The sequence below is a fragment of the Ovis aries genome, chromosome 21, assembly GCF_016772045.2.
Source record: "Ovis aries strain OAR_USU_Benz2616 breed Rambouillet chromosome 21, ARS-UI_Ramb_v3.0, whole genome shotgun sequence".
Taxonomy (NCBI): Eukaryota; Metazoa; Chordata; class Mammalia; order Artiodactyla; family Bovidae; genus Ovis; species Ovis aries.
In genome coordinates, this window is record NC_056074.1 from 15529871 (window position 1) to 15557288 (window position 27418).

At 40.6% G+C, this 27418-nt stretch overlaps 1 protein-coding gene across 1 annotated transcript; it reads left to right on the top strand.

Moving 5' to 3' along the window:
• Nucleotides 1-643: 643 nt before the first annotated feature.
• ALG8 (ALG8 alpha-1,3-glucosyltransferase) lies at nt 644-26779 on the top strand. The gene is made up of 13 exons (XM_004019429.6): nt 644-764; nt 5327-5405; nt 10934-11127; nt 13806-13915; nt 14886-14953; nt 17402-17528; nt 18085-18188; nt 18988-19108; nt 21701-21840; nt 23172-23311; nt 24604-24701; nt 25009-25081; nt 26149-26779. Exons 1-13 carry the CDS (start codon nt 670-672, stop codon nt 26378-26380), a joined length of 1581 nt encoding a protein of 526 aa, XP_004019478.3. The 5' UTR covers nt 644-669; the 3' UTR covers nt 26381-26779.
• The last annotated feature ends 639 nt before the right edge of the window (nt 26780-27418 follow it).

Here is a 27418-nt window from a genome sequence, read left to right on the forward strand (position 1 = left end):
TTCTTTGTCCCTCGGCTCTTTTGGCCCAGGTATCAGCAAGTATCCACTGTAGGACTTTGTAAGACCTACTGAGAATCTGAACTTTAGCAAGGCCCCAAGAGTACACAAAGAAGAAGCACTAGACTTTAGTCAGGCTTCACTGCAGGCTCCCCTCAGGCAGGTGCTTCCCCAAGCTTTCCCGTCGGAATCTCTGCCAGGCCATTTTCTGCCTGGAGCTAATACTCCTCTAGGTGTTCACATTAGGTGCCTCTAATATCCTGAGCTACTTTTATCCACTATTACTCTGGGATTACAATTCTTTCCATTAGTACGTGAACGGCTCTACGAAAAAATACAGTTTTCTCTCAGCTAGGTTTCCCAACGACAGGCAAAATCGACAACCAGAGCAGACACGCAACAACTTTGTGAACCAAAACAGAAAAACAGCCTGTGGAACTTAACTTGTCGCTCTGGAAACCGCGCAGACTCTGGGAGGCTGTCGGGGCGGGGAAGGAGGCGGGGCGGTGAGAGCGGGAGGTTTAAACGCCCCAGCTCCGGCCTCCCTCTACCTGAGCGGCTGAGCGGCTAGGCGCATGCGCGGAGCTCGCGGGCGCCGCCTCCGAGGGCCCCCCGCATGCGCGGGGCCGTGCAGGCGGGTCTAGTTGATTGAAAGCTGGCGGCGCCGTAGCAATGGCGGCTCTCGGCATCGCGATCGGCGGTAGCAATTGGTTTTCGGCTTTGGCGCTCGGGGTGACGCTCCTCAAATGCCTCCTCATCCCTACCTAGTAAGGGACCCACACGACCCGGGGCTGGGCGGGGAGTCCCGTCGGTTAGGACGGGCGAGAGTAAGCGTGGATGAGAGGAGGAAAAGGAAGTCATGAGGTCGCTGCTACACTTTGCTAATTGCTATGCTTGCCACTCAGCGCTGTAATTATTTTACCTATGCACAAGAATCTAGTGACCAGATCATAGCTCAGGATGGCTGGAGTCATGTCTGGCACTGACTTTAGTGTTTCTGGGCTTCAGGGTCCTCTTCCTTAATATGCAGGTAAACAGCATCTACCGCCAACATTCATTCAAATACAGTATTTATCAATTGCCTCCTGTGCTAATATGCACTGTTCTAAGTCCTGGAGAGGCAGTTGGGGAAGACATTTACAGTCCTTGTCCTCGAAGGAGTTGGTGGGGGCAGATAAGTTTCAGATTGTGATGAGGTCTGAAAGAAGTAGAGAGCGACTACCCGGCAAGACTATATTCTTAGGAGATGATTTTTGAGTTGAAAGCTGTAGGGTGCAGAAGAATGAGCAATGTGAAAAGTAGTTCCAGGTATAGGAACGAGGGAAAAGGCCTTGTGGTAAGAAAGAACTCAGTATTCTAGGAACAGAAAGTGACCATTGTGACTGAAGAGCAGTGAGGAATGGAGAAGACGGGGCCAGGTCACTCAGGTTTAGACCAGTGTTGACACATGGATGCAAAACCAGGCTGAAAGCATGGAAACAACCACCAGGTGTATACAGTGGGTACTCAATATTTACTGATGTAGGCGTCCACATTCTGTTCATCCTAATTTTTCTCCTTTGACTTTTTCCGTCTTTCCTTTTCTCCCTATGGATCTCCCTACCCCAGTTCCCAGTTTAGGATTTGGTTTATTGGTGTCCTTTAGTTCAAGATCTTGGTGACCCCCTGTTGGGTATGAAAGAGCTGTGTGTATAGAATGTAAACACGTACTGATGTACATATAAGCAATGAAGTGTTTATGTAGGTTTAGCAAAATGAATTACAGGAGCTTGGAAAAGGGGTTTGGCAGTTGAACTTTGCAGAACTGAAATAAAAAAAACATCTTTTCCTTTTAAAAGCAAATTGGAAAAAGATCTTTCTAAATATGAAGAAAGTTCCTTTCAAATCCGACTGAAAGGGAATTTTTCTTTTTAAACTGTGCATATAAATCGACGGTCCTTGCTTTAGTTACTTCAGCCCAGAAATGTGTCTTCAGTGTGGTTATTTTGAATACCGCTCTTGGTCCAGGATTAAGAATGTGTACAGTTGTAGTTGATGGTCTGCTTCTCAAACAGGAAGCCCCTGGGGTGTGAGGGAGAAGCTGCAGGATAAATGCAAAAGTATTCACCAAAGTGTTTTTGTTGCCGTTGTTCAGTCACCAAGTTGTGTCTGACTCCCGACTCTTTGCGACCCCATGGACTGCAGCATGCCAGGCTTCCCTGTCCCTGTGCCTTTTTATACAGTTCATGGGGTTCTCATGGCAAGTATACTGGGATGGTTTGCCATTCCCTCCAGTGGATCACATTTTGTCAGAACTCGCCACTATGATCTGTCTGTCCTGGGTGGCCCTGCATGGCATGGCTCATAGCTTTATTAAGTTATGCACGCCCCTTTGCCACGGCAAGGCAGTGATCCATGAAGGGGACCAAGATGTTTACTAAGTGCTATATTATGAACCAGATACTGGGGCTGGGTACTAGAGGGGAGGAAAAAAATGGATATGATCCCTAAGGCTACAGAGTGTAGTTTTGATTTGGTTTGGGTTTTTTGGCTGCATTGTACAGCTTGCAGGACTGTAGTTCCCCGACCAGGGATTGAACCTGGGCCTAATGGCAGTGAAAGCTCTGAGTCCTAACCACTGGACTGCCAGAGAACTCCTGTGTAGTTTAGTAAGGATAGCAGTCCCCAAAACAGATCAACATAAGTGTATAATTACATAACAGTGCTTATGTTTAGTGTTATGAAGGGGAAAAATGATATCCTATAAGAAGACTAACAGGGAAGACTTATTTATTTTTTTAAAGTGATGGCAATAAAGTACTTTTTAAAGTAGATTTATTTATTTATCTTTATTATTTTGGCCATGCCAGGCAGCCCGTAATATCTTAGTTCCCTGACTCAGGGATCAAATCCACATCTCCTGCAGTGGAAGCTTGGAGTCTTAAGTATTGGACCGCCAATACTCTGGAAGTCCCAAAGACTTACTTTAGATTGGGTATCAGGAAAGGTCTCTGACATATAATGAGGCCTGAAGACATTCCTAGTAAATGTCTTTTGTTGAACATATGTGTGCATTTCTGTTGAGTATGCTGGGGAGGAAGAAATTTTCATTTACCCTTCTGGCCAGGTTTTTCTGGCTGGTCTATGAATTAAATTAACAGGAGACAGATTAACAGGAGAAAATCAAACAAAAGTGTAACAGCATGTACATGGGAGAGACTCAGGATAACAGAGTAACTTGCCGAAATGACTGAAACCCCCACCTTAAATACTGTCTTCAACTAAAGACAAGCGGATGTTAAGGGTAGTGGTTTGGGACTTCAAAGGGGAGAAAGGCAGTCAACATGGAAATGGAAAAGCAAATGCTTGGTAAACAAATGTTTGCTGGGCCATGAAGAGACAGTGGGACAGAGTGGACTCTGATCTCTAGGCTCTGATGAATTTCTTCCACCACACCTAGCCCATATTCTTGACCAGCATCAGTGGTGATAGCTCTATTCCAGGAACAAAGCCCTTTATATAAATTCTTTAGGCACTTAAGAGGGTGCTAAAAAGTATTCCTGAGTCTTCTGCTTCTTAAAAATAATTAGCTTAAATTAATCCTCTTGCCAAAGAGACACATTTTGCTCCCCTGCAAGTATATATCTAGAAATGGAAATGTTAGATTGTAAGATCATTTGTGAATTGTGATTCTGAGAAATCTGTAGGAGATTCGGGTGACATTGTCAGCAGGAAGTTGGAGATGCCTCTCTCTAGAACTCAGGAAAGAGACCAGGGTTGTATATGTGATTTAGGAGTCATCATTCCACAGTTCATAGTGGAAGCAGTAAGTGTGAATAAGATTGTCCAGCGCAGAGTAAGCTGTATTGAAAGACTAAGAACTGAACGTAAGGGAACATGGGCTTGATGAATATTGGAATGGCAAGCCATGAAAGAGACATGGAGGAGCTTGGCTAGGAAACTCATCACAGAGTTGTCATTGTAGAAATGTATGAAACATTGGAAAGTATAAATCAGGTTCTGCTGTGGAACTCATTGACTCCGGTGAGTGGTGAATTCAACAGAATGTATGGAGCCCATCCACACACATATCAGGTGCTGTGCAAGATGTGGAGGGGAAGTGCAGCAGTGAGCAAACAGAAAAATTAACTTCCGCTAAAGTAGAACAAAGGGTGGCTGAAATGCACCCCAAAATATGCCTCTTTGGCATAAGGATGTGGGGGAACCTATTAATTTGAGGAACTGCAGATAGAGGAGAAGCTCTGAAAGCTGTCAAAGTTACTTTCAATGGAACACATTAGAAAGGGGGCCTGTATCTGGAAGGTAGCTCTTACCAGAGATCACTTTTTCACTTAAGAGACTTACCCTTGAGGCAGAGCAGACTTTGTGTGCCAAACATTTTCTCTTCTCACTTTCCCAAGAGTTACCTTCCCCCTGTCTTTGAAGCCTCAGCCCCCTTCCGCTCTCCATAGCTCTCAGAATGGTGAGATGAGCCTAAGTCATCTGGCCGCCTTATGAGTCTTGTCTCATATCTTCTGGGACTTCTGTACATATGTAAATAATTCAAATTTTCTTTTGGGGGGACTTCCCTGGTGGTCTAATGGTTAAGACTCAGTGCTTCCACTGCAGGAGGCGTGGGTTCAATCTCTGGTCAGGGAACTAAGATCCCCTTTGCCCATGGTGTGGCCAAAAATAGATAAGTAAATAGAAATAATTTGTCTTTTTTTTTCTCCTGTTATTCCACGACTGAAGTGACTTAGCAGCAAAAGCAGCATTCTGTCTTATGTCAATTTAATTCTTAGGTAAGCCACAGAACCTAGAGGGGTTGAAGGGAAAACAGTTTTCTTCCCCTATAGCGCACACACTTGGATATATTTATATTTAGTGAGTGGGAGACTAGTAAACAGTATTTGGAGATATGGGAAAGACAGGACCATTTTTTTCCCCCACGTTTTCTGTCTCATGAACTTATCTACTCATCCTTGAAGATCCAGCTTTTGTGAGGCCTTTTCCAGATCATGAATCTTACTAACATTGTTTATGAACAAGAATAAGTCGTTTTGGAGCAATAGCCTGAGGGCCTCCCATAAGAAAAAGTATGGGCTTTTAGGTCAGCCTGTGGTTAACTTAGAGACCCTTTTCACTTAGATTCCCCAGCTTTTCCAGAAGGAAGTCTGGCCTCCAAATAAGTGAAGTGTTTCAGGCTTATATAGTACCTATTTTTGTCTTTATAGGATAGTGAGCTGTGACTATGTAAGGGGTGTTGATCCATTTAAAAGCATAATTTTAGAAATGTGAAATTGATAAATATTTTGAACTCTCATTTTATTCATCTCATTGTTTTGAATAGCCATTCCACAGATTTTGAAGTACACCGAAACTGGCTTGCTATCACCCACAGTTTGCCAATATCACAGTGGTATTATGAGGTAAGTTGTTAATTTTAACCCTTATCATATAAATATTATTGATATTAAAAGAGTTCTCCCTGTGATCTTAGGTTGAATGGATCGTTAAAAAAATTGTATTCTTTCCTCATGTTACCAGACGAAACTGGGGCCCCCTTGCCAGGCACACACAAAACCAATCAGTCTGCTGACCTGGGTCATGGTGAGGGAAAATATAGTGTTTATTGCAGGGCGCCAAGCAAAGAGAATGGGCATCTAGTGCTTGAAAGACCTGAACTCTCCAGTGGCTTTCAGGCAAGAGATTTTAAAGGCAGCAGTAGGGGGTGAGGGTCACAGGGTACATAATCAGCTCATGCATATTTTTCTGATTGGTTGGTGGTAAAGTCATAGAGTGATGTTTAGGGAATCTTAATCATCAACCTTCTGGTTCCAGCCTGGGGTCTGTGTGCTGTGGTCAGCATGTAGTCACCATCATCCATCAATTGAGGGTATTAGTTTCTGCAGAACAACTCAAAGATATGAGTCCAGTTGTTATCTATATCCCTTCAGGAGGATCTAAAAGTCCTGTGACTATTGTTCTGATCATTAACTCCTTGAGTTTGCTCTTTGGAAGGCCAAACAAGAAGTGAGGGCCGTGGAGAATCTTATACCTGAGTAGACCCCACAGGGTTTTGTTTGGTTTCAGTCCCCCCTTTTCTTTGATACTCCTCAATTCCTGAGGAGAACATGGTGGGACAAGAAAGGGAATAAAGGGACTTCCCTGGTGGTCCAGTGGTTGGGAGTCTACGTGCCAGTGTAGGGGACAGGGGTTCAATCCCTGGTCCGGGAAGATTCCACATGCCACAGAGCAGCTAAGCCCGTGCTCCACAGCTGCTGAGTCCACGCTCCCTGGAGTCCGCGGTCCGCAGTAAGAGAAGCCACTGCAATGAAAAGCCTGCACTTCGCAACCGGAGAGTAGCCCTCACTTGCTACAACTAGAGAAATCCTCACTTAGCAACGAAGACCCAGCACAGCCAAAAATAAATAAAGTTTTTTAAAAAGGGAATAAAGTTTTGGATAGAGAGGTTAATCGCAAACTCTGCAAGGGAGCTCAGTTTTAGGAGGAGTCAGTTTCATTCAGTTCTGCCCTCTGGCACTATTAGGGGACCCCTTTACTTCAAAATGAGTTTCCCAAATTTTACATGGGGAATTATAATATTTGCCACATCCTTTTTGAAACTATATTGGATAGGGAAAAAAGGAAAAGTAGATTCTAGGCCTGGCTCTGCAGCACCTAGAAAATATATTTCATCTCTCTCAGCCTTGGTTTTTCGTCGGTTACATGAGGATTTGGAATGAATTATTTCTAAGATCCTGTCTCTCCCTAGCATTTTGTGATTTATGAGGACAGGAATAATGAAATGTGATGTGTAAGTATCTGGCAATATATATAACATTCTCTCCCATTATTATAAAAACTGTGTCTGTGTTTTTATTTCTGGTATGAGTTACTAACTTATATCTGATACTTCATGGAAAACAGACGTTAGCTCAGAAATTACTTGATCAAAAACAGCACTCTGATGTCAGGGAGGTTTTTTTTAAGACAACTGCTAAACTCTTTCTGTGAGTTTGTGGTTGCCTTTTGGATTTTTAGGTCAAGTCATAATAGACCTTTGTACTGAAAAAGCTTGAGAATAACTGATCTAATTGACCAAATTCCTCTTCACATAATAACACTGCAAGTTTTTAATAGGAATGTGAAGGAACTTTAAGTAAGTAATAATGCAAACCAGTGAGGAAACTTTATGTGTGGCCTAGTAGTCAAGAGGTTGGGCTGTGGTTCCAGACTGTCTAGATTTGACTTTCAGTTCTGTTGCTGAAATACCTGTGCTGGGCAGCCATGCGTAGGCTACTTGACCGCTTAAAGTCTCAGCATCGCCAACTATTAATATTAGATGATAATAAATAATTATTGGGATAAAGTGAATATAATGTATGTGATATACTGAGAGTAAAAGTGCTCATTAAACATTACTAAAGGTTCTTAATGATTAGCATTATTGATATAATAACCTTTAACCTATATATGAAAAGGCAGTCCCTTGTCTCACCATTTTTTCCATTTATCTCTGACTGTTCCTTCTTGGTCTCCTTTGCTAACTCTTCTGAATCTAAATAAAACTCTTCTTTCAAAAGCTGGTTTCCTCTGGGCTTCTCTTTGTGGTTCCTTTTTCTTTTAATATTCTATCATTCTTTCTGGATGTTCTCTCCTTTACTCCTATAATTTTCACTACTACCTATTATTTTAGTACTCCTGAAAGTATAGTTAGGCCAGAGCTGTCACCTGTTATTCATTTATTGTAGATAAAAGAGGTTTATATGAAAAGAGATTCTAGTAATGGTGTACTTCTTTGTTCTTCCTGCTCTCCTCAGCAGTAACAATGAAAGATATCAATGGGGCAAAACTCAGTTGTCAGTGAGGCTCACAGAAGGATGGTAAGGTGTCTGCCGTGGGTTTGGAAGGATCTTTCTGTCATACTGAGGAGAGTAGATATTGAGTAGTAGATTGCATTGAGGAGCCTTCCTTAGCCATGGCTTCTAACCTTCCTTTCTGCTCTGACCTCAAAAGGATTGGTCCCTTGGTTGGGAAAGACAAAAACACCCAAGTAAATGTTTGTAGAATGAACACAATTGTTTTGAATCTTTGTTGACCTAAAACTAGTAGACTGACAAGTTATTTTTCCCGCAAAAATGGACTTAACTTAGGATCAACAGAGGCTTCCCTGGTGGCTCAGATGGTAAGAATCTGCCCACAGTACAGGAGACCTGGGTTTGATCCCTGGGTTGCGAAGATACCCTGGAGAAGGGAATGGCAACCCACTGCAGTATTCTTCCTTGGAGAATCCCATGGACAGAGGAACCTGGCAGGCTACAGTCCATGGGGTTGCAGAGTCGGGCATAACTGAGCAACTAACACACACACAGACACACACACACACCCACAGGAAATCAACAGGAAAAAAAAAATCAAGAAAATTGCAATTCAGGGTCTTCAACTGTGGCAAGATCCCTGCACAGCAAGGGCAGGAGAGCCCTTAGAAAGAGGGGGAAAGGAAGTTGGGAGGGCTGTGGTCAACAAAGAGCCATGGCTTTTCATCAGCTTGAGTTGTGGCAGCCTCGCGTTGGCTGAGCCGGAGAGACTTTCTTCTTCCTGTTGGGCTCTGCTGTCCTCCTGGGGCCCGAGACCTCCCCCTTCTGGTCAACATGTAGTCACCATCCTCCACTGGGTGAGGGTCTTAGCTGTTCTAGTAGCTTCCTGAGCTAATGGATTTGGAGTCAGGAGACACAGAATATGAGCCCCAGCTCTACCACATGTAAGTGACAGAATTGGTCACTTGGGAGGAAATGTGAGCTAATAGCTTGCTTGGCTTCCCAGAAGCTGTTTAGGTCAGAGGATGGCTCCGCTGGAAGTTCCTGAGGTCAGGAGGACCTTCTGGGCTCGGCGGGGGAAGTCTCAGTGGGGAGAAGCAGCAGCATGGAGAGAGGATCTGTGGGGTTAGAGACGGCAAGGGAAGGACAGGGACACTGTTTTGGGAAAATGACTGTCTCTCGGGCAGCACCTGTTCCTTTTCTCAGTCCTTTTAACGCTTCCTGTTCCCCATTTTATTTAGAATAATAAATATGTCAATAAAGTAGGAAAATCTTTTAGACTTCCAGTAAGATAAACGGCTCTTTAAGGGTAGTGGTGAGCTCTGACATAGAAACTGTGGCTGGAAACCACGGATGTTAATAGTCTAAATTCCTGTTGAACTTCTTGAAATTATATAGACCAGTAATTGCTAAATGTTAAAATATATATATACATATATATGTATATATATCTGTACCCTAGCAAGAAGTCATTTTTAAGCATTTACTACCCAATATGTCTTTATAAATTATAAAAGTACTACTGTATTAATATACTTTAAAAATAGAAATTAAGAAGGATAAGATTAAAAAATAAAATTTCTGATATTTCTTTCAATTTTTCAGTGGCTCATCTTGTTTATATCCCACATTGGAGACTTGAGATTAGAGAAGGAACATTTCATAAGGGAGAATTTAGTGGTTTGTTTTGCAGATTGAGTGCCCTATAGAGAGCCTCTGGGCTGGATCAGGGCTGAGGCTTTTGCATTTTATACCTGCCCGGGGCGTAAACAGGCTGCTTCTTATTAGGACCTAAAGTTTTCATTCTTCCTTATCAGGAACAAAGAGCTAACAAGTTATTTGAGTGTCTCTTGCCTCATTTTATAACACAGGAGAGACCCTAAATAATAGTCCCTGTGGGCACCAAGTTAGTACCAAGGGCACCCTTAGTGTACTTCCAGAAGGAGAGGAGCTTTTGATTGAAAAGCGCAACAGGTGCAGAGTAGAGAGACAATTGCTATCCCAGCTCTTTAGGTATAAGATCTAGGTTTAGTTTTAGGGACAAGTGATAGAAATAGTAATCACTTTTATAAATTATAATAAATAATATTTAATGAATATTTAGTTTGTATCTGATTCAGTACTATACACACACAGGTAAGATGTAACGCAGTAACTTATGAGGTGAGTACTACCATTCTTGTTGTATGAATGCAGGAACTGAAACAAAATACCAAACTATAGTACCATAAAGTTTATATATAGTTTATATGTTTTTGTATAGTTTATATATTTTTCATATGATTTATATTTTCATTTAATCATTAGTGACTATTTATTCATTTAACTAATGACTGTTCTTAATATACCAGGAACTTACTCAATGTTCAAGATGCAGAAATGACAGAGTGGTTTCTGCTCTGAAGGGTCTTATAACCTAGTGGAGCAAAAGATAAGTAGCATCAGTGTAGCATTTTGTCATTTATAAATATATTTCACAAGTGTTATCTCATGTAGTCCTCACAGTATCTCATTTTACAGGTAGAAAAGTTGTGTCTCTGGGACAGAACTTAAACCCAAGCTAAAGAATCATTTGTTATGCCTTAATTCCATTTTGGGGGCTTCCCTGGTGGCTCAGTGGTAAAGAATCCTCCTGCCAATGAGGGAGACATGGTTCAATCCCTGAGTCAGGAAAATACTGTGGAGACAGAAATGGCAACCACTCCTGTATTCTTGCCTGAGAAATCCCATGGACAGAGGAACCTGGCAGGCTACACTCCATGGGGTCCCAGAAGAGCTGGACAAGACTTAGCAACTAAACAGTAATGCTCCCTTTTTATATTTAGATGAATAGAACCATGTCATAAGCAAATTCATTACTGCAGGGTTTCAAATTAATTTTTTTTGAAGTACAGTTGACTCTAAGGAACTTGAAGACTATATTAAATAACTCAGGAAATGACTTTTAGTGTTCTGTTGAGTCCTAAAATAGAAATTTTTCCATTTATGGCATATTTTAAGTGTAATTTAATTTTATGTGTGTGTTTTTGTTTTTGTTTTTTTTTTTTGAAGACCAGAGGATGAAAATTTCCAATCTTTGTATCCTCTTTGTTTATTCAGTTACTTAGGATATATTCTATCTTCTATTTTTACCACAGGCAACTTCAGAGTGGACCTTGGATTACCCGCCCTTTTTCGCATGGTTTGAGTATGCCCTGTCACATGTTGCCAAATATTTTGATCAAGAGATGCTGAATGTCCGTAATCTGAATTACTCCAGCTCAAGGACCTTACTCTTCCAGAGATTTTCCGTCATCTTTACAGACGCACTCTTTGTGTATGCTGTCCATGAGTAAGTCTGAGAATGCTATTCCGTGCGGAAGATGTTGAGGAAATGGTATCAGATAGTATTAACCTGTTCTTCACTGTGGGCAAACGAAGTTCATATAATAGCAAATGCTGGGACATTTATAACTGGTGTGTTTTAAACTGCACAATGAGCAGTTACAGCTAGCAGTCTAGCTGAATCTTGTGGGAAAAAATGGGGGTTAAGGTGGGGTTACAAGGTAGAGATAGTACAAGATTGTGAATGTTGTGAAAAGTAGGCCCGCGTAGAGTTCCAAGACCATTTCTCCTGCCCAGAATGGCTCTACATGCCTCTCTTTCCTGTCTTGTAGCAGGCCACCACATGCTGCTGTGACCTCCCCCATTCTTTAGGATGCTCACATACGCACAACACAGCACACTCATGCACACGCACGCATAGTGCTAGCCACCAATGGCGTGTCCGTTCTGGTAAACTCAAGAAATTTTACCTAGTGCTTCTGGTTGCAGTCTCCGGATTCGTTCCAGAGACTCTTCGTTAATTTTAAGCTGTGTTTATATTATCTACTTTTATGTTTTGCACCTTTTACTTATAAGTTGCTTTTAAGTAGTCAAATACATATATGTAGAATGTTTTGCACAGTGACTGCCAAATAGTGAGTTCCCAGTCATTGTTGGTCTCTATTCTGTCCTGATACTGAAGCCTACTCATATGACTGTGACAGAGAAGTAACTAGTGCCCGTCGTCATAAATAGATCACTTCTGTTTATGTGGCCTTCTCGAGTGAACCTCTTGCCCCATTCAGGAAAGAGTCCCTTGGGGGTGTTTGAACCTCTGCTCATTCTTATGGAATAACTCCTGTTTGGCTCCCTAACCTTTGTTCTGTGTATGACCTGGCAAGAGTTGGAGGAGAAGGTGATATATCATGTCCTCCTTTTAACTCAAAATGTTTAAATTCATGCTCCCAGGGAAGGGGGTTTGCAGGCAGAGAGGAGAGTTCATTTCCATCTACAGTGTAAGAACAGCTAAGATAAAAACTTCAAACAAGGCACTATGCGTAGATTAGTAGCTTACTTAATTTTCTCGATTACCCTGTAAGGTTACTCTGTTTATGAGGAAACTCAGGCTGCAGGGAGGAAAAGCAGGACACCTTTTCCTAGCCCCTGTCCAGCTGCATTTTTATTATGTCTGCTTTCACTTTTAGCTTTGTTTGTCTTCAGGATTTGCTGGTATTCAAATGAAACACATTTAAAAAATCTTTTCATAGAATAATACATCCTTGTCAAAATTTTGGAAAACAGTACATATACAGTGGTTCAGATGGTAAAGAATCTGCCTGCAAGATGGGAGAACTGGGTTCGATCCCTGGGTCGGGAAGATCCCCTGGAGGAGGGCATGGCAACCTACTCCAGTTTTCTTGCCTGGAGAATCCCATGGACAGAGGATCCTGGCGGGCTGCAGTCCTTGGGGTCACAGAGTCGGACACGACTGAGTGACTAACACATTCACTTTCACTAAAGTTAAAAGGAACCCATATTCCTCCACTTACTGCTATCACTATCAACATTTTGGTGCCTATTGTTTCAACCTCTTTTTGTGGCTGAATATAATTTTTACAAAATAGAAATGGATCATACTGTTGTCACCTGCTATGGTCACTTAATTACTGTATTCTTTACCTTTAAATGACATACTTTTTTTATAGGAGTTTTTAAAAATTATTTGGGTAGTTGAAAGCTGCAAGTTTGTGTCTCTGTTCTTTTTTTTTTTTTCCTATCCCCTCCACCACCCTCTCCCAAATTCTCGCCAGCCTATTCTTGATTTGGCTGGTTCGATGACATATAATTTGGAATGCTGTGTTATCCTGGTCTGCATTTTTTTAGTCTTAAGGACTAAAATAGTGTGTGTCCTCTCAGTTTTCAAAATTCTTTTGGGTTTTTGGTGTTTTAATTTGTTTTATTAAATGAAGACTTTGTTTTAAGTCAGCATAACTGAGAAGGACACAGAACTGGCCTTGAGGACTTTCTTTCTGCTACCACCTTTTTAGGTTCAGGAATGGCATGGACACCCCAATCCTTGTTTCTAATGAGCTGACAGGGAAGCAGCTAAAATTTTTGTAACCCCCTGGAATTACTTGGGAACAGTGACACCCAAGGGCACTTTAACTGAAAAGTTGTCCATATCACCAGAACTGGACACTGTCACCTTTCTTTTTCTTCCCTGTTGATAACTGGCAACATTGAGCTGTGATTTGGGTGCTGACCTATTGAAGGGCTACAAGAAAGTCTCCTGGAGTCTCTTCCCTCCTTTTTAAAAAGAAAACTTTCCGTGGTCCTTGGGAAGTAAATGTTATACTCTTAGTGAAGGCATCTAGGATATACTGAGTGCTCCATAAATAGTAGCGTCATTTCCTTGATCTTTTCTCTCCTCATTCCTCCCGTTTCTTCCTTCCTTTTTTTCCCCTTCATATTTGGATTGATATAAACCTTAGTTTTCCAACTGCTGTTCAGCCTGAATGTTGCTTTTCGATCATTCATTTTCAAAATAAAATAGTTCCACATTAAAAAGAAAAGAATGCCATGGACAGCTTCTCAGGAATGGCTAATAAAACACAACAGAATATATCAGAGCACTCTGTACAAGCACTGTGACGTTCTAATGAAGATAGAAGTCATTTCTGATTCTTTCCTCGTGTTCCAATTTAGGTGCTGTAAATGCATTGATGGGAAAAAAGCAGGCAAAGAGCTTACGGAGAAGCCGAAGTTTATTCTGTCAGTACTACTGCTGTGGAACTTCGGGTTGTTAATTGTAGACCGTATCCTTGACGTTTTATGCGTTGTTCCCTTATTTATTTGATATGTACTAAAGTATAAGATTAATTCTTTCTGTAATGATGATTCTGAAATGTGAGCTGCTTTTGAAAGTGGATGTGGGATGGGTTAGTCAGTTCCCCAAACTGTGGTCTCTACTCAGCTTTACCACCCTCTGGTTGTAGAGCACTTTGTCCCTGAAAAGTTGGTGATGACGTTCGAGAACCAGGTAAATCACCGTGAAAGCAATATACTGGGATTTAGCTGTCTTCAGATTAATCTAATATACATATCTGAAATAGTTTATATTATTCTAAATACTTTTTGTAGAAAAGGGCCTGTCACAGAATTGCATGTGAATCCTGCTTTTCTCCCCTCTTGGCTTACCCCACGTTAATAGGCAAAGTTCTTAAATCCAAAGGGTCTGAATGTAACTAAAATCCAAATGGCAGAAGCCAGATTTCTAGTTTTCATAGACATAGCCAGGTGTGGGTGAGAGCACCTAGACTTTGGTTTACGTGTGACCTGAACTCAGATCTCAGTTTTGTCATCTGAGTGGTGATAGGCCATAAGTATAGTAATGCTCTGGGCTCTGACTACCTCACAGGTTCATTGTATACTTCCTGACAACGAAATGCTGCATGAAATGGCCTTTGGTAGCTGTTAGGCCCCTTCCTTTCTCATCCCTGATTCTAGAAGACAAAACAAAGCAAAACTCCTTTGGCTGTTCATTCTTTAACTTTTGGAAAATAGGGGAAGGTTTCCTGGTTTTCTACTTAAACATAAATTTTAATTTAAAAGTTTGTCCAGAATTTTACAATTTATACAAAACACTGTTATGCGAAGTCCAAACTGGTAGTAGTATGTCTTTAATTTACCTGAAAAGTAAGCACTTGTAACTTTGATGCTCAGTGTGCTGGCACAGTTCATTGTGAATTTGGTATCCTCTGTTTCCTTTCCTTGACCTAAGTCCAGATATTCACTTCCAGTACAATGGTTTTTTATCTGGATTAATGCTGCTCTCCATTGCACGATTCTTTCAGGTAAACACAGAATAGGCTAATTATATTAGTTTGGTTTTTAGCTTGTAAAGGTGATAGGTAAATTTATTTGACCAACTGTTTTCCATTGCCAAGTGCTATTCACACTTTTATTGAGTATGTCTCACAAATTCCGTCTTCTCTTTTAGTAATACTTTTCTCCATTTTACAGATGAGAAAATTATACTCTAAAAACTTGTTAGGGTGTGGCAGGCCTGAAATAAACTTGAGTTGCTGTATTTGGTTCAGATCATTTGTCCAGAAAGGAAGTCTTCCATAGTTTATACAGAATAGTAACTGTGATGATGGGGCCTTACCCATCAGAAACATGTAGCATAGTGTAATGGAAAGTATGGGATTTGGAACCGTAAGACCTGGGTTGAAATCCTGAATAACCCAAACAAGCTCTGTGACTCAGACAAGTTATTCAAAAGCATTGGTTGCTTCAGATTGGGTCCATTATATGTAATATCTTATTGAGTAAACCTTGCGACTATTGTGTGAAGTTGTTAAAATTATCCTCCTTTCTTTAGAGGAGGAAAACAGGTAATTTAGATTTCTGGACGTCTCCTCATCTCTGGGATTGGGTTTTAGGAATCTCCAGGGAATATTGATACACCATCAGGTTTGGGAACCATCAACCCAAGGCAAGTCTTCCAACCCTCCCAGGCTCAGTTTTCTCATCCATAAAATAAAATTGACCCTTGATACATTCTGTTTATTAAATGGGGCCACTTACCTCACAGGGACTTTGGAAAGATCAAATTCAGTAATCTTTTTTAAAGTTCTTTATCAACTATAAATGTCTGGATAAGTTTTTTTTCTTTTAACCATTATAAGCCACACTATACATAGATCATAATTGGTGTTCAATGAGTGAAGGGTGAATGGTTGTTGAACAAATGAACTAAAGTTTAGCTGTAGAACCAGCTGGACTTTCTCTGAATCTTAAATAAATAATAAAACTGGTGGAGAGATTTAGAAGCATCCCTTTGGTTTTGCCTTGCCATTGCTGATTCATCTGTTCTAGACCACACCTGATGAGACAGGGAAAGGAGGAACCTGGCCTTTCACAGTCCTTCTGGCAGTTCCTTTGCTGAACCCCAGGACCATTATCTCATTTGGTCCTTCCAAAATTCCCGTGAGGTAGGTAGAATTCAGACTTCTCTAGTCATAGTCAACTGAGTTTGGAGGGTTGTTTTTTTTCCCCCCGAAATCAGAATGCCTTTACTTCTCCTAAGTAGTTTGTTAGATCAGGTACTACTTACTGCCTTCAGCCCAGTTGTACTCTATGTTACCGGATATGTAATGTAAGATTTAAGTGATTCTTTGTTAGCATAGTTTATCTATAATTATTCATACTCTGATTCCCAGATCTTCTCTGGAAATCAGCTCCAGCTATTGTTTAACTATAAGAGGGTGAAGGTAATTAACGTCTTTGGGTCCCTTAGCGAGAATTTGTAGTGTGTTGTTATGCTGATGTATCTAATACCTCAACATCAAACTTAATAAATATTTGTTGAAATAATGAATTTATGAACCTGCTAGGCTCACTGTAAAAGCTAGTTGGAATCAATTCCTTCTGTTCTCCTTATACTGGTCTTCCCTGCTGGCTCAGTGGTAAAGAATCCACCTGCCAAGCAGGAGATGTGGGTTTGATCCCTGGGTCAGGAAGATTCCCCAGAAAGGGAAATGACAACCCACTCCAATATTCTTGCCTGGTAAATCCCATGGACAGAGGAGCTTGGTAGGCTATAGTCAGTCCACGGTGTCCCAAAGAGTTGGACATGACTTAGAGACTGAAACACCACCAGTGTTATATTTCTCATTGTACATCACATTCCTAGAACTTATTTATCTTGTAACTAGAATTTTGTGCCTTTTGACTCCCTTTATTCAATTCTCCCTCCCCCATTTCTCACCTCTGGTTAACTACAGATCTAATCTTTTCCCTATGAGTTTGTTTGTTTTTGAAGTAATAATTGATCTACAACACTATTAGTTGCTGTTACATACATAATGGCTCAATATTTCTATCCATTTCAAAATGATCACCATGGTAAGTCTAGTTACAATCTGTCACCATACTGAGATGACAGATATAGTTCCTGACTACGTTTTTCACACTGTACATTTCATACCCATGATGATTTGTTTCGCAGCTGTACTTCATCTCTTAATCTCCCTCACCTATTTCTCTTCTCCCCTTACCCATTTATCTTAACCATTTTCAAATATAACAGACTTCCTATGCCCCTTCGCTCATTTTCCTGTAATATTACTATCATATGGTCCATTCATCAAGACTAAAAAACCAACATTGGTACATTCAGATTTCACCAGTTTTTCCACTAACATCCATCTTCTGCTCCAGGATCCAGTCCAGGATGCTACATTATGGTGTTTAGTCTATGAATTTTGAATTGATATTTCTCTTTTCAAATCTCCCAGAAAAGGCATATGGAAGGAGCATTTCTCTTTGCTGTTCTCCTACATTTCAAGCACATCTACCTCTATGTAGCACCAGCTTACGGTGTATATTTGCTGCGATCTTACTGTTTCACTGCAAATAAACCAGGCAAGTTTTCGTGATTGTGTTATTTTTCTTTTTTTTATTCTGTCTTGACTTAGTGGCTTGCTTTTTAATTTTTATTTATTTATTTGACCACACTGTATAGCACTTAGTATCTTAGTTCCCTGACTAGGGATTGAACCCATGCCCCCTGAAGTGGAAGCATAGTCTTAACCACTGGACCACCAGGGAAGTCCTATGAGAGGGTTTTATGAGGCACAGCAGATATCTTTCAACTATTGATCCTATAAAAATGGGTAAAAACCCATTCTTTCTTTTCTGTGTTCTTGCCACATCATAAAGATTGATATACTGTCATGCTTCCGCTGCTGCTGCTAAGTCGCTTCAGTCGTGTCCAACTCTGTGCGACCCCATAGATGGCAGCCCACCCGACTCCCCCGTCCCTGGGATTCTCAAGGCAAGAACACTGGAGTGGGTTGCCATTTCCTTCTCCAATGCATGAAAGTGAAGTCGCTCAGTCGTGGGCTACTCCTAATTTGAGCATGTTGTATAAGCTATGGCTTTCCATGCTCCTGGTTAACGATAATGGTCTTTTCTGTAGATGGATCCATCCGATGGAACAGCTTCAGCTTTGTCCGTCTTATTTCCCTGGGACTGATTGTTTTCCTAGTTTCTGCTCTTTCGTTGGGTCCTTTTCTAGCCTTGGTAAGTCTTTTATTTGTTATAAAGAAGACATGTTTGGTGTTATTTAGAAAAAATAATAAAGCCAGGGATATATAAAATAAGCAAAACTACTCCTTTTTCACTCCTTCCAACTATAACTCCACAAAGATAGGATGGTATTCTTTTAGACATTTTTGTGCCTATGCAAATATGTATGTGCATGTATTTGTGTGTTTAACAATATGTTTCACACACACACACACACACACACTGACACAGACTTGCTAGTATTCACAGATTTCTGGATTTATTTGCTTGTTTGCTATGTTTTATTTGTAACCCCAAGTCAGTCCTCAGTATTTTCCCAGTCAGTCATTGACAGCAAACATTCTAAAGTGCCTGATATGTTACAGACGTTCAGCAGGTGTTTTTCCTTTTTTTGCTTCTTTCCTTGTTAATTTTAATTGCTGCTAAAACTGGGAAACACTGCATGTCTCATCAAGCCTTCTGCATCATCCCCATTTCTTCAGTAAACTTGGTGAAGCTGCCGTCTGTGTTCTCCTTTGCCCCTTAGCAATTCTTCCATTATTATATTATATATTATACACAGTATCGGACTGGTATTCAGAGTACTTTGATATACCTTGTCGCACATGACAGATGAGAAGGTTGGACAAAAAGAAGTTCTATGAACTGCTCAGCATCACATAACTATTTCCTTGAAGGAACAAATACTGGAACTCAGACCTCACAACTTTCTTCACACAATGCCACAGATAGTACCCTAGTTCTCTTTTTTAATTTAGCAAAGATTGATCACTGGTTAATCTCTTTTCAACAGAACCAACTGCCTCAAGTCTTTTCCCGACTATTCCCCTTCAAGAGGGGCCTCTGCCACGCATATTGGGCTCCAAACTTCTGGGCTTTGTACAGTGCTTTGGATAAAGTGCTGTCTGTCATCGGTATGGTAGCAAACGTTCTTACCTTTCATTGGAGGGGGCTCTCTGCACATGGTTTGTGGGATCTTAGTTCCCCAACCAGGGATCAGCCCGGGCCCCAGCAGTGAGAGCACTGAGTCCTAACCGCTGGACCTACATGGAGTTCCCTAAGCCTTCTTACTTAGACTGTGAATATTGCAAGCGCTAGTCACATTGAGAAATGAAGAAAAAACCCTGCTTTGTCTTGTGAATGAGGCTGAACTGTTTGTTCTCCAGCCCCGCGTTTCCGCTCTCAGGATAAACAGAGAAGTGGTTCTAGGGACTGAGACCTCAGTGCCGGAAACAGACTGCGTTCCTAAGGCTTCCCTGGTGGCTCAGAGGTTAAAGTGTCTACCTGCAATGCAGGAGACCCAGGTTCAATCCTTGGGTCAGGAAGATCCTCTGGAGAAGGAAATGGCAGCCCACTCCAGAATTCTTGCCTGGAGAATCCCATGGACGGAGGAGCCTGGAGTCAGACACGACTGAGCGACTTCACTTTCACATTGTGGCAATGAGATGGTTGTTCCTTTTTCTTGAGAATAAAATATTTATACTTTTTTAAAAGGTAATTTTTACCTTAAGTAAAACGTTCTTCAGCAGTTAAAACCTTACTTTTAAACTTTAAAATGTGAAGAAGCGTTTTTAAGAATGTATAAGTTATGATTCTGGGTATTAAAGATAATGGTAGGCATGCATTCAGCATGAGATGAAAGAAAGAGAAAACTTAGGCTATGCTTTTAAGTTTGAGATGTGATGAAAAGGAATTTATACCTTCAGACTGTTCTGAAAATAACTGACTGTAGAACTACTCACAGTCTCTCATCTGTGAGTACAGCCTAGCGTGATGGGAAATGGCAGGATCAAGAGAAGGGCAGGCAAGCTTCTATAACCAGACAGACAGTAAATATTTTAGGCTTTGCAGGCCACATACGCTGTTTTGTTGCTTGTTTAAACCTTTAAAATGTAACATCTTATTGTGAGACTCAAATGCAACAATAAAGACATGCCAGGCTGTCAGCAGCGTGGCCTTTGGAACCAGACAGTACTGGATTTGAGTCTTCCACCTGAGTTGTGTGACTTTAGGCATGTCGCTCATCTTTTTGTGCCTCAAGGAGCTAAAAGTAATGGCTGCAAAGCCCTTGGCATATGGCAGGTGCTTAATGCATGGCAGCTGCTATTACAGTTTTGGACATGTACTTGTGGGAAATCATAATTTGGTATTCTCACTCACCCATTGAGCCCAGCCTTGATATATATGGCATCTTATAAAGTAAGTTCTTAACACTTCTGAAAACTTTAAATGACTGGCATAATAGGAGGTACAGGGGCCACTTGCCTTATCTGAGTCAGGAAACTGTTGGACCTCATCTTGTGTATCTGTCTCCTCAAGGATGTTGTAAATGGAAGGCCAGTGGCAGATTAGGCAATTCTGTTTCAGGGAGGTAATTATTAGCTTTAAGAGAGAATCTGCAGGCTGAAGTCAAAAGGGAAGAGGTGCATGAATAGAAAGTATTTTAGTAATCTACACTTTTCTCACATTTCACTAATTTTCAGTGGCACTAGATGGGGCCATTCAGATGCTCAGACCATCTTTGACTCTTCTGTTAGCTTGTTTGGGCTGGGGCTTGCATCATTATCCTCGGACTTGGTTCATTTAGTAAGTATTTCTTGGAATGTTATGTGCTGGGCATAGAAATAAATTGTCATTTCTGCCTTTAAGGAAGCCAGTGTAGGAGAGTAAATGAACATATAAACAGATACAGTGCAGCGTGTATAAGAGACCACCTTAGCCCACAAGAAAACCAGCTTTACGTCCTGAGTTAGGAGCTTTCTTAGGTAAGGGAATTAGAAGTTAGCTCTGTAAAGTGAGTAGGCCATTCTCTGCAAGAGGAGTAGTCTGTGCAGAGGGACACGGGTGTCTGCGGGGTATGTCAGCTCACTGCAGCCAAACTATGTTTAACAAGGTTAAGCAGATGAGTCTGGCAAGGTGGGCGGGGCTAGATCATGGAAGATAACTGTGGACTGTGCTTAGGAATATGGACTTTATCCCATAGTCAAGGAAGGATTCAAAGCTGGCTTGTGACATGGTAGTATTTGAGAAAGCTTGCTTCATTTTAGAGATGAGAGCAAATTGCTGTCCATGCTACCTGCCATCGAGGTTTCCTGTTCCAATATAGACAACCACACTGTAAACCAGAGGCATTTTAGGTAGAATATTGTGGGACTGAGTTAACGAAATCTTGACCTTGAAGCAGTCATAAGATTTAGTAGCATATTCTTTTTTTCCTCAAGGAATTGATTGGTAAAATACGGCGTGAAAGTGTCAGTTGCTCAGACGTGTCCAACTCTTTGCAACCCCAGGATCTGTAACCCGCCAGACTTCTCTGTCCGTGGGATTCTCCAGGCAAGAACACTGGAGTGGGTTGCCATTCCCTTCTCCAGGGGATCTTCCCGACCCAGGGATCTAACCCAGGTCTCCGGCATTGCAGGCGGATTCTGTACCAGCTGAGTCACCAAGGAAGCCACGTAACACATGGTGTGCCATTGATCAAAACAAAATGTCTATTTACTCTATAGGTTTAGAACTGAAACTTCTTGACCCCAACAAGATTCCCAAGGCCTCAATGACAAGTGGCTTAGTTCAGCAGTTCCAACACACAGTCCTTCCCTCAGTGACACCCTTGGCCACCTTTATCTGCACTCTGATTGCCATGTTGGTAAGAATTCACACGTGGGCCTCATTTCTTGAGTTGTCTCTCCTTTTCTTTTGTGTGGCTGGTTGAATTTCAAGTTTTCCTAACCGTAGGATAAATTCCATGGCTGTAATCCTGCTGCAGATTGAGGGATTTCCTAGCAATTCTTAGGGTAACTTTGAACACCATAAGGAAGGATTAGTAGTAAAGCCTCTTTGAGAGAGGTCCTCACGAGAGGCCAGTAGACCATCTGTTCACCATCAGATGAAGAAGAATGAAAAGCCCAGGGGGGGGAACCTGGACCACACCGTGCAGAAAGAGGACAGTGTAGTAAGGTTTTTGTTTTCATCCATGGCGAACTAATCAAAAGTCTTAATTTTTCTGATCGCCTGGATATTTTGTCTTGATAATGAGCTGAGATGTCACAGTGGCTGTTTGAGCGTTGGATAAGAATCTTATATGAGTCAGATGCTGTTATAGGCATCATTCAAAGTTGCTTCTGTTAGTGATCATGATGAACTCAATTTTGTGATATAATTTTAGAAATCAATATAAATAACTCAGTCATACCTAATTACACTCAGTTTTAATTTTTGTTTCGGAATAATCAAGCCTACTCACAAGACACCTGACCCCACTTAATTGCATGGCAGTACTGGTAGGTAATTAAGCTGTGTTGGCCTATTTATCCACATGTTCTAACTGAGGTTAAACTTTTTCCTAAAATTTCAGCCTTGTAAGCTGCATGTGGAAGGCCTTGGATTGCTTGTAAATTACACTACTCCAGCTCACAGAGTTAGATATTTGCTTATTACTGTTAAAGATTTTTTTGATGTGGACCATTTTTAAAGTTTTATTGAATTTGGTACAAAATTGTTTATTTTGTGATCTGGTTTTTTGGCCACGAGGTATGTGGGAATTGAACCCACACCCTCTGCACTGGACAAAAGTCTTAATCACTGGACCACCAGGGAAGTCCTTAGTGTTTGTTTATTAATATGCTAAGATTTAATTTATTATTAGTTCCACAATATCGATGAACTTTTGTAGTTTGACCTAATAAGTTTAGTGACTATTAGTTAACTAATTATGAAGGTGTAATAGGGGGTTATACTGGCTATCCTAGAACTTAATTATCATTCCTTATTAATTTTAATGAGTTAAATATATATTTCCAAATGCCTTTTTCTGAGTAGTGTTTCTATGTTAACTTTTGGTGGACTGTTCACAAAGCGAATTATCTCAGTTTGATGGAGAATAATGAGCTACTGTTTTTCAGAATGATGTAAATTATATTCACCTAACGATGTTTCAATAAATGATACTGAAGTTTTATCTTTGCCTATTGTTTCTAGCCCTCTGTTTTCTGTCTTTGGTTTAAACCTCAAGGGCCCAGAGGCTTTCTCCGATGTCTGATTCTTTGTGCCTTGAGCTCCTTCATGTTTGGTTGGCACGTCCATGAAAAAGCCATTCTCCTCGCAGTTCTCCCAATGAGGTAAGCTCAGTTAGTGAGCACTTCTGGCATATTTCACAGTGACCCTGTTGTTTTCCATTTGATCTGTCCCTTGACATGTTCAGTGGGATAGGCAAAGATGTGTGGGAACAGGTTTATACCTGGACAGAATGGGAATGCTTAAGTTGGGATCCTTGGACCTGTGAAAGTTATAAGATATGCAGAACTGCCTGTATTGTTCCTGCATTTTTTGGTAAGGGGTCCTCTGGTGATTAAGAGTCATGATACCAGTCTGTTACTGCTGAATTTTGAATGGCAGCATAGTATAAAAAAACATGGTATTTGATGTCATCACACCCGCAGTTCCTTGTTGGGGTGTTGTTTAGTCAAAGTAAGGAGGGAGTCCATTATGGAATAATACCTAACATACACACAGTGCTTCAGAGTTTTCAGATCTGTTTTTGTTGTTTGTTTGGATTTTGTTTTGTGCTTTTGTATTCTTTATTTTGAGCCCCACAACAGCCTATAAGATAATTAGGATAAATGATTATCCCCTGTCTTTATAAAGCCCCAGAAACTGGGGCTCAGAGTTTGACTTATCCAAAGTCACACAGCCAGCAAATAGCAGGATTAGGACTTTAACCTGAATCTTACCATAGTGAATCTTAACTTCTTTTCACTGTGCCATGCTAAAAAAAAAAAAAAAAGGCACAATGTGTCCATTTTATATACAGTCGAAACCCAATTACATAGATGGTAATAGAATTAGCCCTTAACCTTTTTCTTAAATCCTGAGGGACATCATTTAAGCTCTGAAAGAACAGTAAGGGAATATGTCAGATCAGTACATGTCTTGTCTGAGTTCATTTAGCAACTTGGAATTTCCAAAGTAAAAAATAGGGCAAAATTCCTGATGTCTTTAGTTAGAATTCTAATTGAACACCAGCACATGTGGGGCATTGTCCCAGAGAAGAGCTAGAGGGTTGGAAATAAAACTCTCAAGTCCAGTTTCCCTGTCTGCCACCATTAGGCAGCTCCCAACCCCACAATATTCCTTTCTTTGAGGAGGCAGTTACTCAGAGAGACAAGATTCTTTTTTGAATGTTCCATGATTCAAGTGTAGTACATTCTTCTATGTACTGCTTCAAGTTTCCCACTAAAAAAATTAATATTCTCAATTGAATTGGACTTGTAGCAAAGATCAGTATGTTATTTTATGCAAAGCCAGTTCTAGAAATAATATTATATATATATATAGCTATTTGCAAGTATAAGCTTCATTTGATGTTTTAATGAATTACACTAAGAATTATTATGAGAATTTTTATTTTTAGCCTCTTATCAGTGGGAAAAGCAGTAGATGCTTCGATTTTTCTGATTCTGACCACAACAGGACATTACTCCCTCTTCCCTCTGCTCTTCACTGCACCAGGTAAATAGCTTCTTTTTAAGAGAGATCTATTTAATTGTCATGCTTTTACATCAGTGCCTACAGATCAATGCTATCTGATTTAAATTACCTTAAAGTCTCTTAGAGAAAGCTCATCCATTCTCTTAAATAAAACCTCCAGTATATCCCTAATTCTCAGTATCTTTAGATGTCACAAAAATGCATAGTTAAGCTCAAAAAGCATTCCTAGCACTATATAGCTGTGTCATATGATTATATTCCCTTAAGTATCATAAACCTTCCTCTTACCAACTTAATCATCATATGTACCTTTTTATTCTTTTAACAGAACTTCCCATTAAAATTGTACTCATGTTACTGTTTACCACCTATAGTATTTCCTCACTGAAGACTCTGTTCAGGTAATCTAAAAAAGTACTTTTAAAATTCTTTTTACTCTTATGAAATGTTTTTTCCTAAATGATTAAGTCTTTTACATTTTAATTTTTAACTATTAGTGGTAATATCACAACATTACAAAATATCAGCAGTAGCAGGAGAAATTACCCATATTCCATGACTCTGAATAAGCCAGACACAAAAAGGACAGATATCTTATGATTTCATTTATATGAAATTGCTGCTGCTGCTGCTGCTGCTGCTGCTAAGTTGCTTCAGTCGTTTTTGACTCTGTGCGACCCCATAGACGGCAGCCCACCAGGCTCCCCCGTCCCTAGGATTCTCCAAGTAAGAACACTGGAGTGGGTTGCCATTTCCTTCTCCAGTGCATGAAAGTGAAAGGTGAAAATGAAGTCGCTTAGTCGCGTCCAACTCTTTGTGACCCCATGGATTGCAGCCCACCAGGCTCCTCCATACATGGGATTTTCCAGGCAAGAGTACTGGAATGGGTTGCCATGAAATATCTAGACTATGCAAATTCATAGAGACAGAAAGTAAATTAGTGGTTACAGGGACCTGTGGGAGCGGTGGTGGTGCTGGATAGGGAGCTATTACTGCTTTTACTGTCTCCAAAGATTCTTTTTGGGGTGTTGAAAATGTTTTGAAAGTGGACAATGGTTATGGTTACACAACATTATCAATATACTTAATACTACTTAATTACAATAAAAAATGGTTAACAAATTGTATATGACTTTACCAAACAAAAATTATGTACTGATTACCGTATTCTTATTCCAACGTCACAGTATCCAGCCCCCTTTCCTTTTCCAAATGCATAGCTAGTTCTCCCTCAGCAACTTTAGCTAAGTGACAGCATCAATGATGACGGGATAATTTGGATTGTTGAGTTAATAGAATGATATAGTTTTATCGCTTTTTTCTAAATGTGAAATTTTTTGCATTCTTTTGACTCTGGCTTTAGCTGCCCTGCACATCAAGACAGTGCAGTTGGGCAGCTTTAGTTGAGAAGTGTTTGCAAAAGCAGAATGACTCATCTAAAGTCAGACTTCTCTCCTTTTTTCTTCAGAAAAGAAAAGCCTCTTTTTAATTGGATGGAAACTTTCTACCTCCTTGGCCTGGGACCTCTGGAAGTCTTCTGTGAATTTGTATTCCCTTTCACCTCCTGGAACCTGAAGTACCCATTTATCCCTTTGTTACTGACCTCAGTGTATTGTGCAGTGGGCATCACATATGCTTGGCTCAAACTGTATGTTTCAGTATTGACTGACCCTCCTGTTGGCAAGACAAAGAAGCAATGAGTAAAGGAACTTCTTGGATGTGTTCCAAGGAATTATTTCATGGGAAGTTAATCAGAACTTGAAGAAAGTTGCTGGTAGCATGAACCATTCATTTCAGTAAATCTGTGGGAGGACCATTCTTGTAAACTTGGCCTTGCCCAGCCTAGCAACCTGATTGTCACCATGGTGAGAAGCCACTTGTCCTCCATAAGCAGTGAAATACATCTGAAACAGATCTCGCCTTCCCCTTTTAAAATTGTCATTGAGACTGCTGTGCCTTCTCTAGGCAAGAAGGGAGACTGATCAACAGCATGATTTTCTGTAGCCTATGATAACCGTCGTCAGGATATAAAGCATAATTAAGATCATGTGCTAAGGGAAGTATAAATAAAATACCATTTTGTATTTCTGCACAAAAAACTTTTTGGATTATTTCCAGCTCCTCCATTTCCTTGGTGTACACACAAGCAAATGGTGTGCACTAATCCCCATTCTGTACACCTTGTTCTAGGAGGTGCTTTTTTTTCCGGTTGAAATTATGCATAGACAATACTCACAAAGACAGAATATTTAATGATCTGTTTGGCCTGTCAGCGGAGATTATAAACCACTCTGCTCTTACATTGAGTTAAGGACATCTTCTACAGTTCATTTATTCTAAAAGCAAGTACTCCAAATTCAATAGGGTCACTCCTTAAACTTTGCTGTGTGAACAGTCGTAAGTGTTTTTTTTTTCCCAGCCCGATCTAGTCCTCCCTCTACCTTGAGAGTACTTCATACACTTTAACCAGGACCCCAGATTGCCTAATATCTGCAGCACATTCCAATTCAGCCAACATTTATCTAGCTGTCACTAGGACCTTTCAACATTTTATTCCCCCTAAGATCAGAGAGAGTCCAAGATCAGTAGAATCCTGGGATGCTAATCCAGTTATCCATCTCTTAAATTCACTCTATTTTCCAAGTCTTCTTTTGAATCTCATTCAGAGATAAAGATGAGGATTTTTGCCAAAGGAGAGGGGGAAGCACAGCCTCTCTAGCCCCTTTTCCTCGCCACAG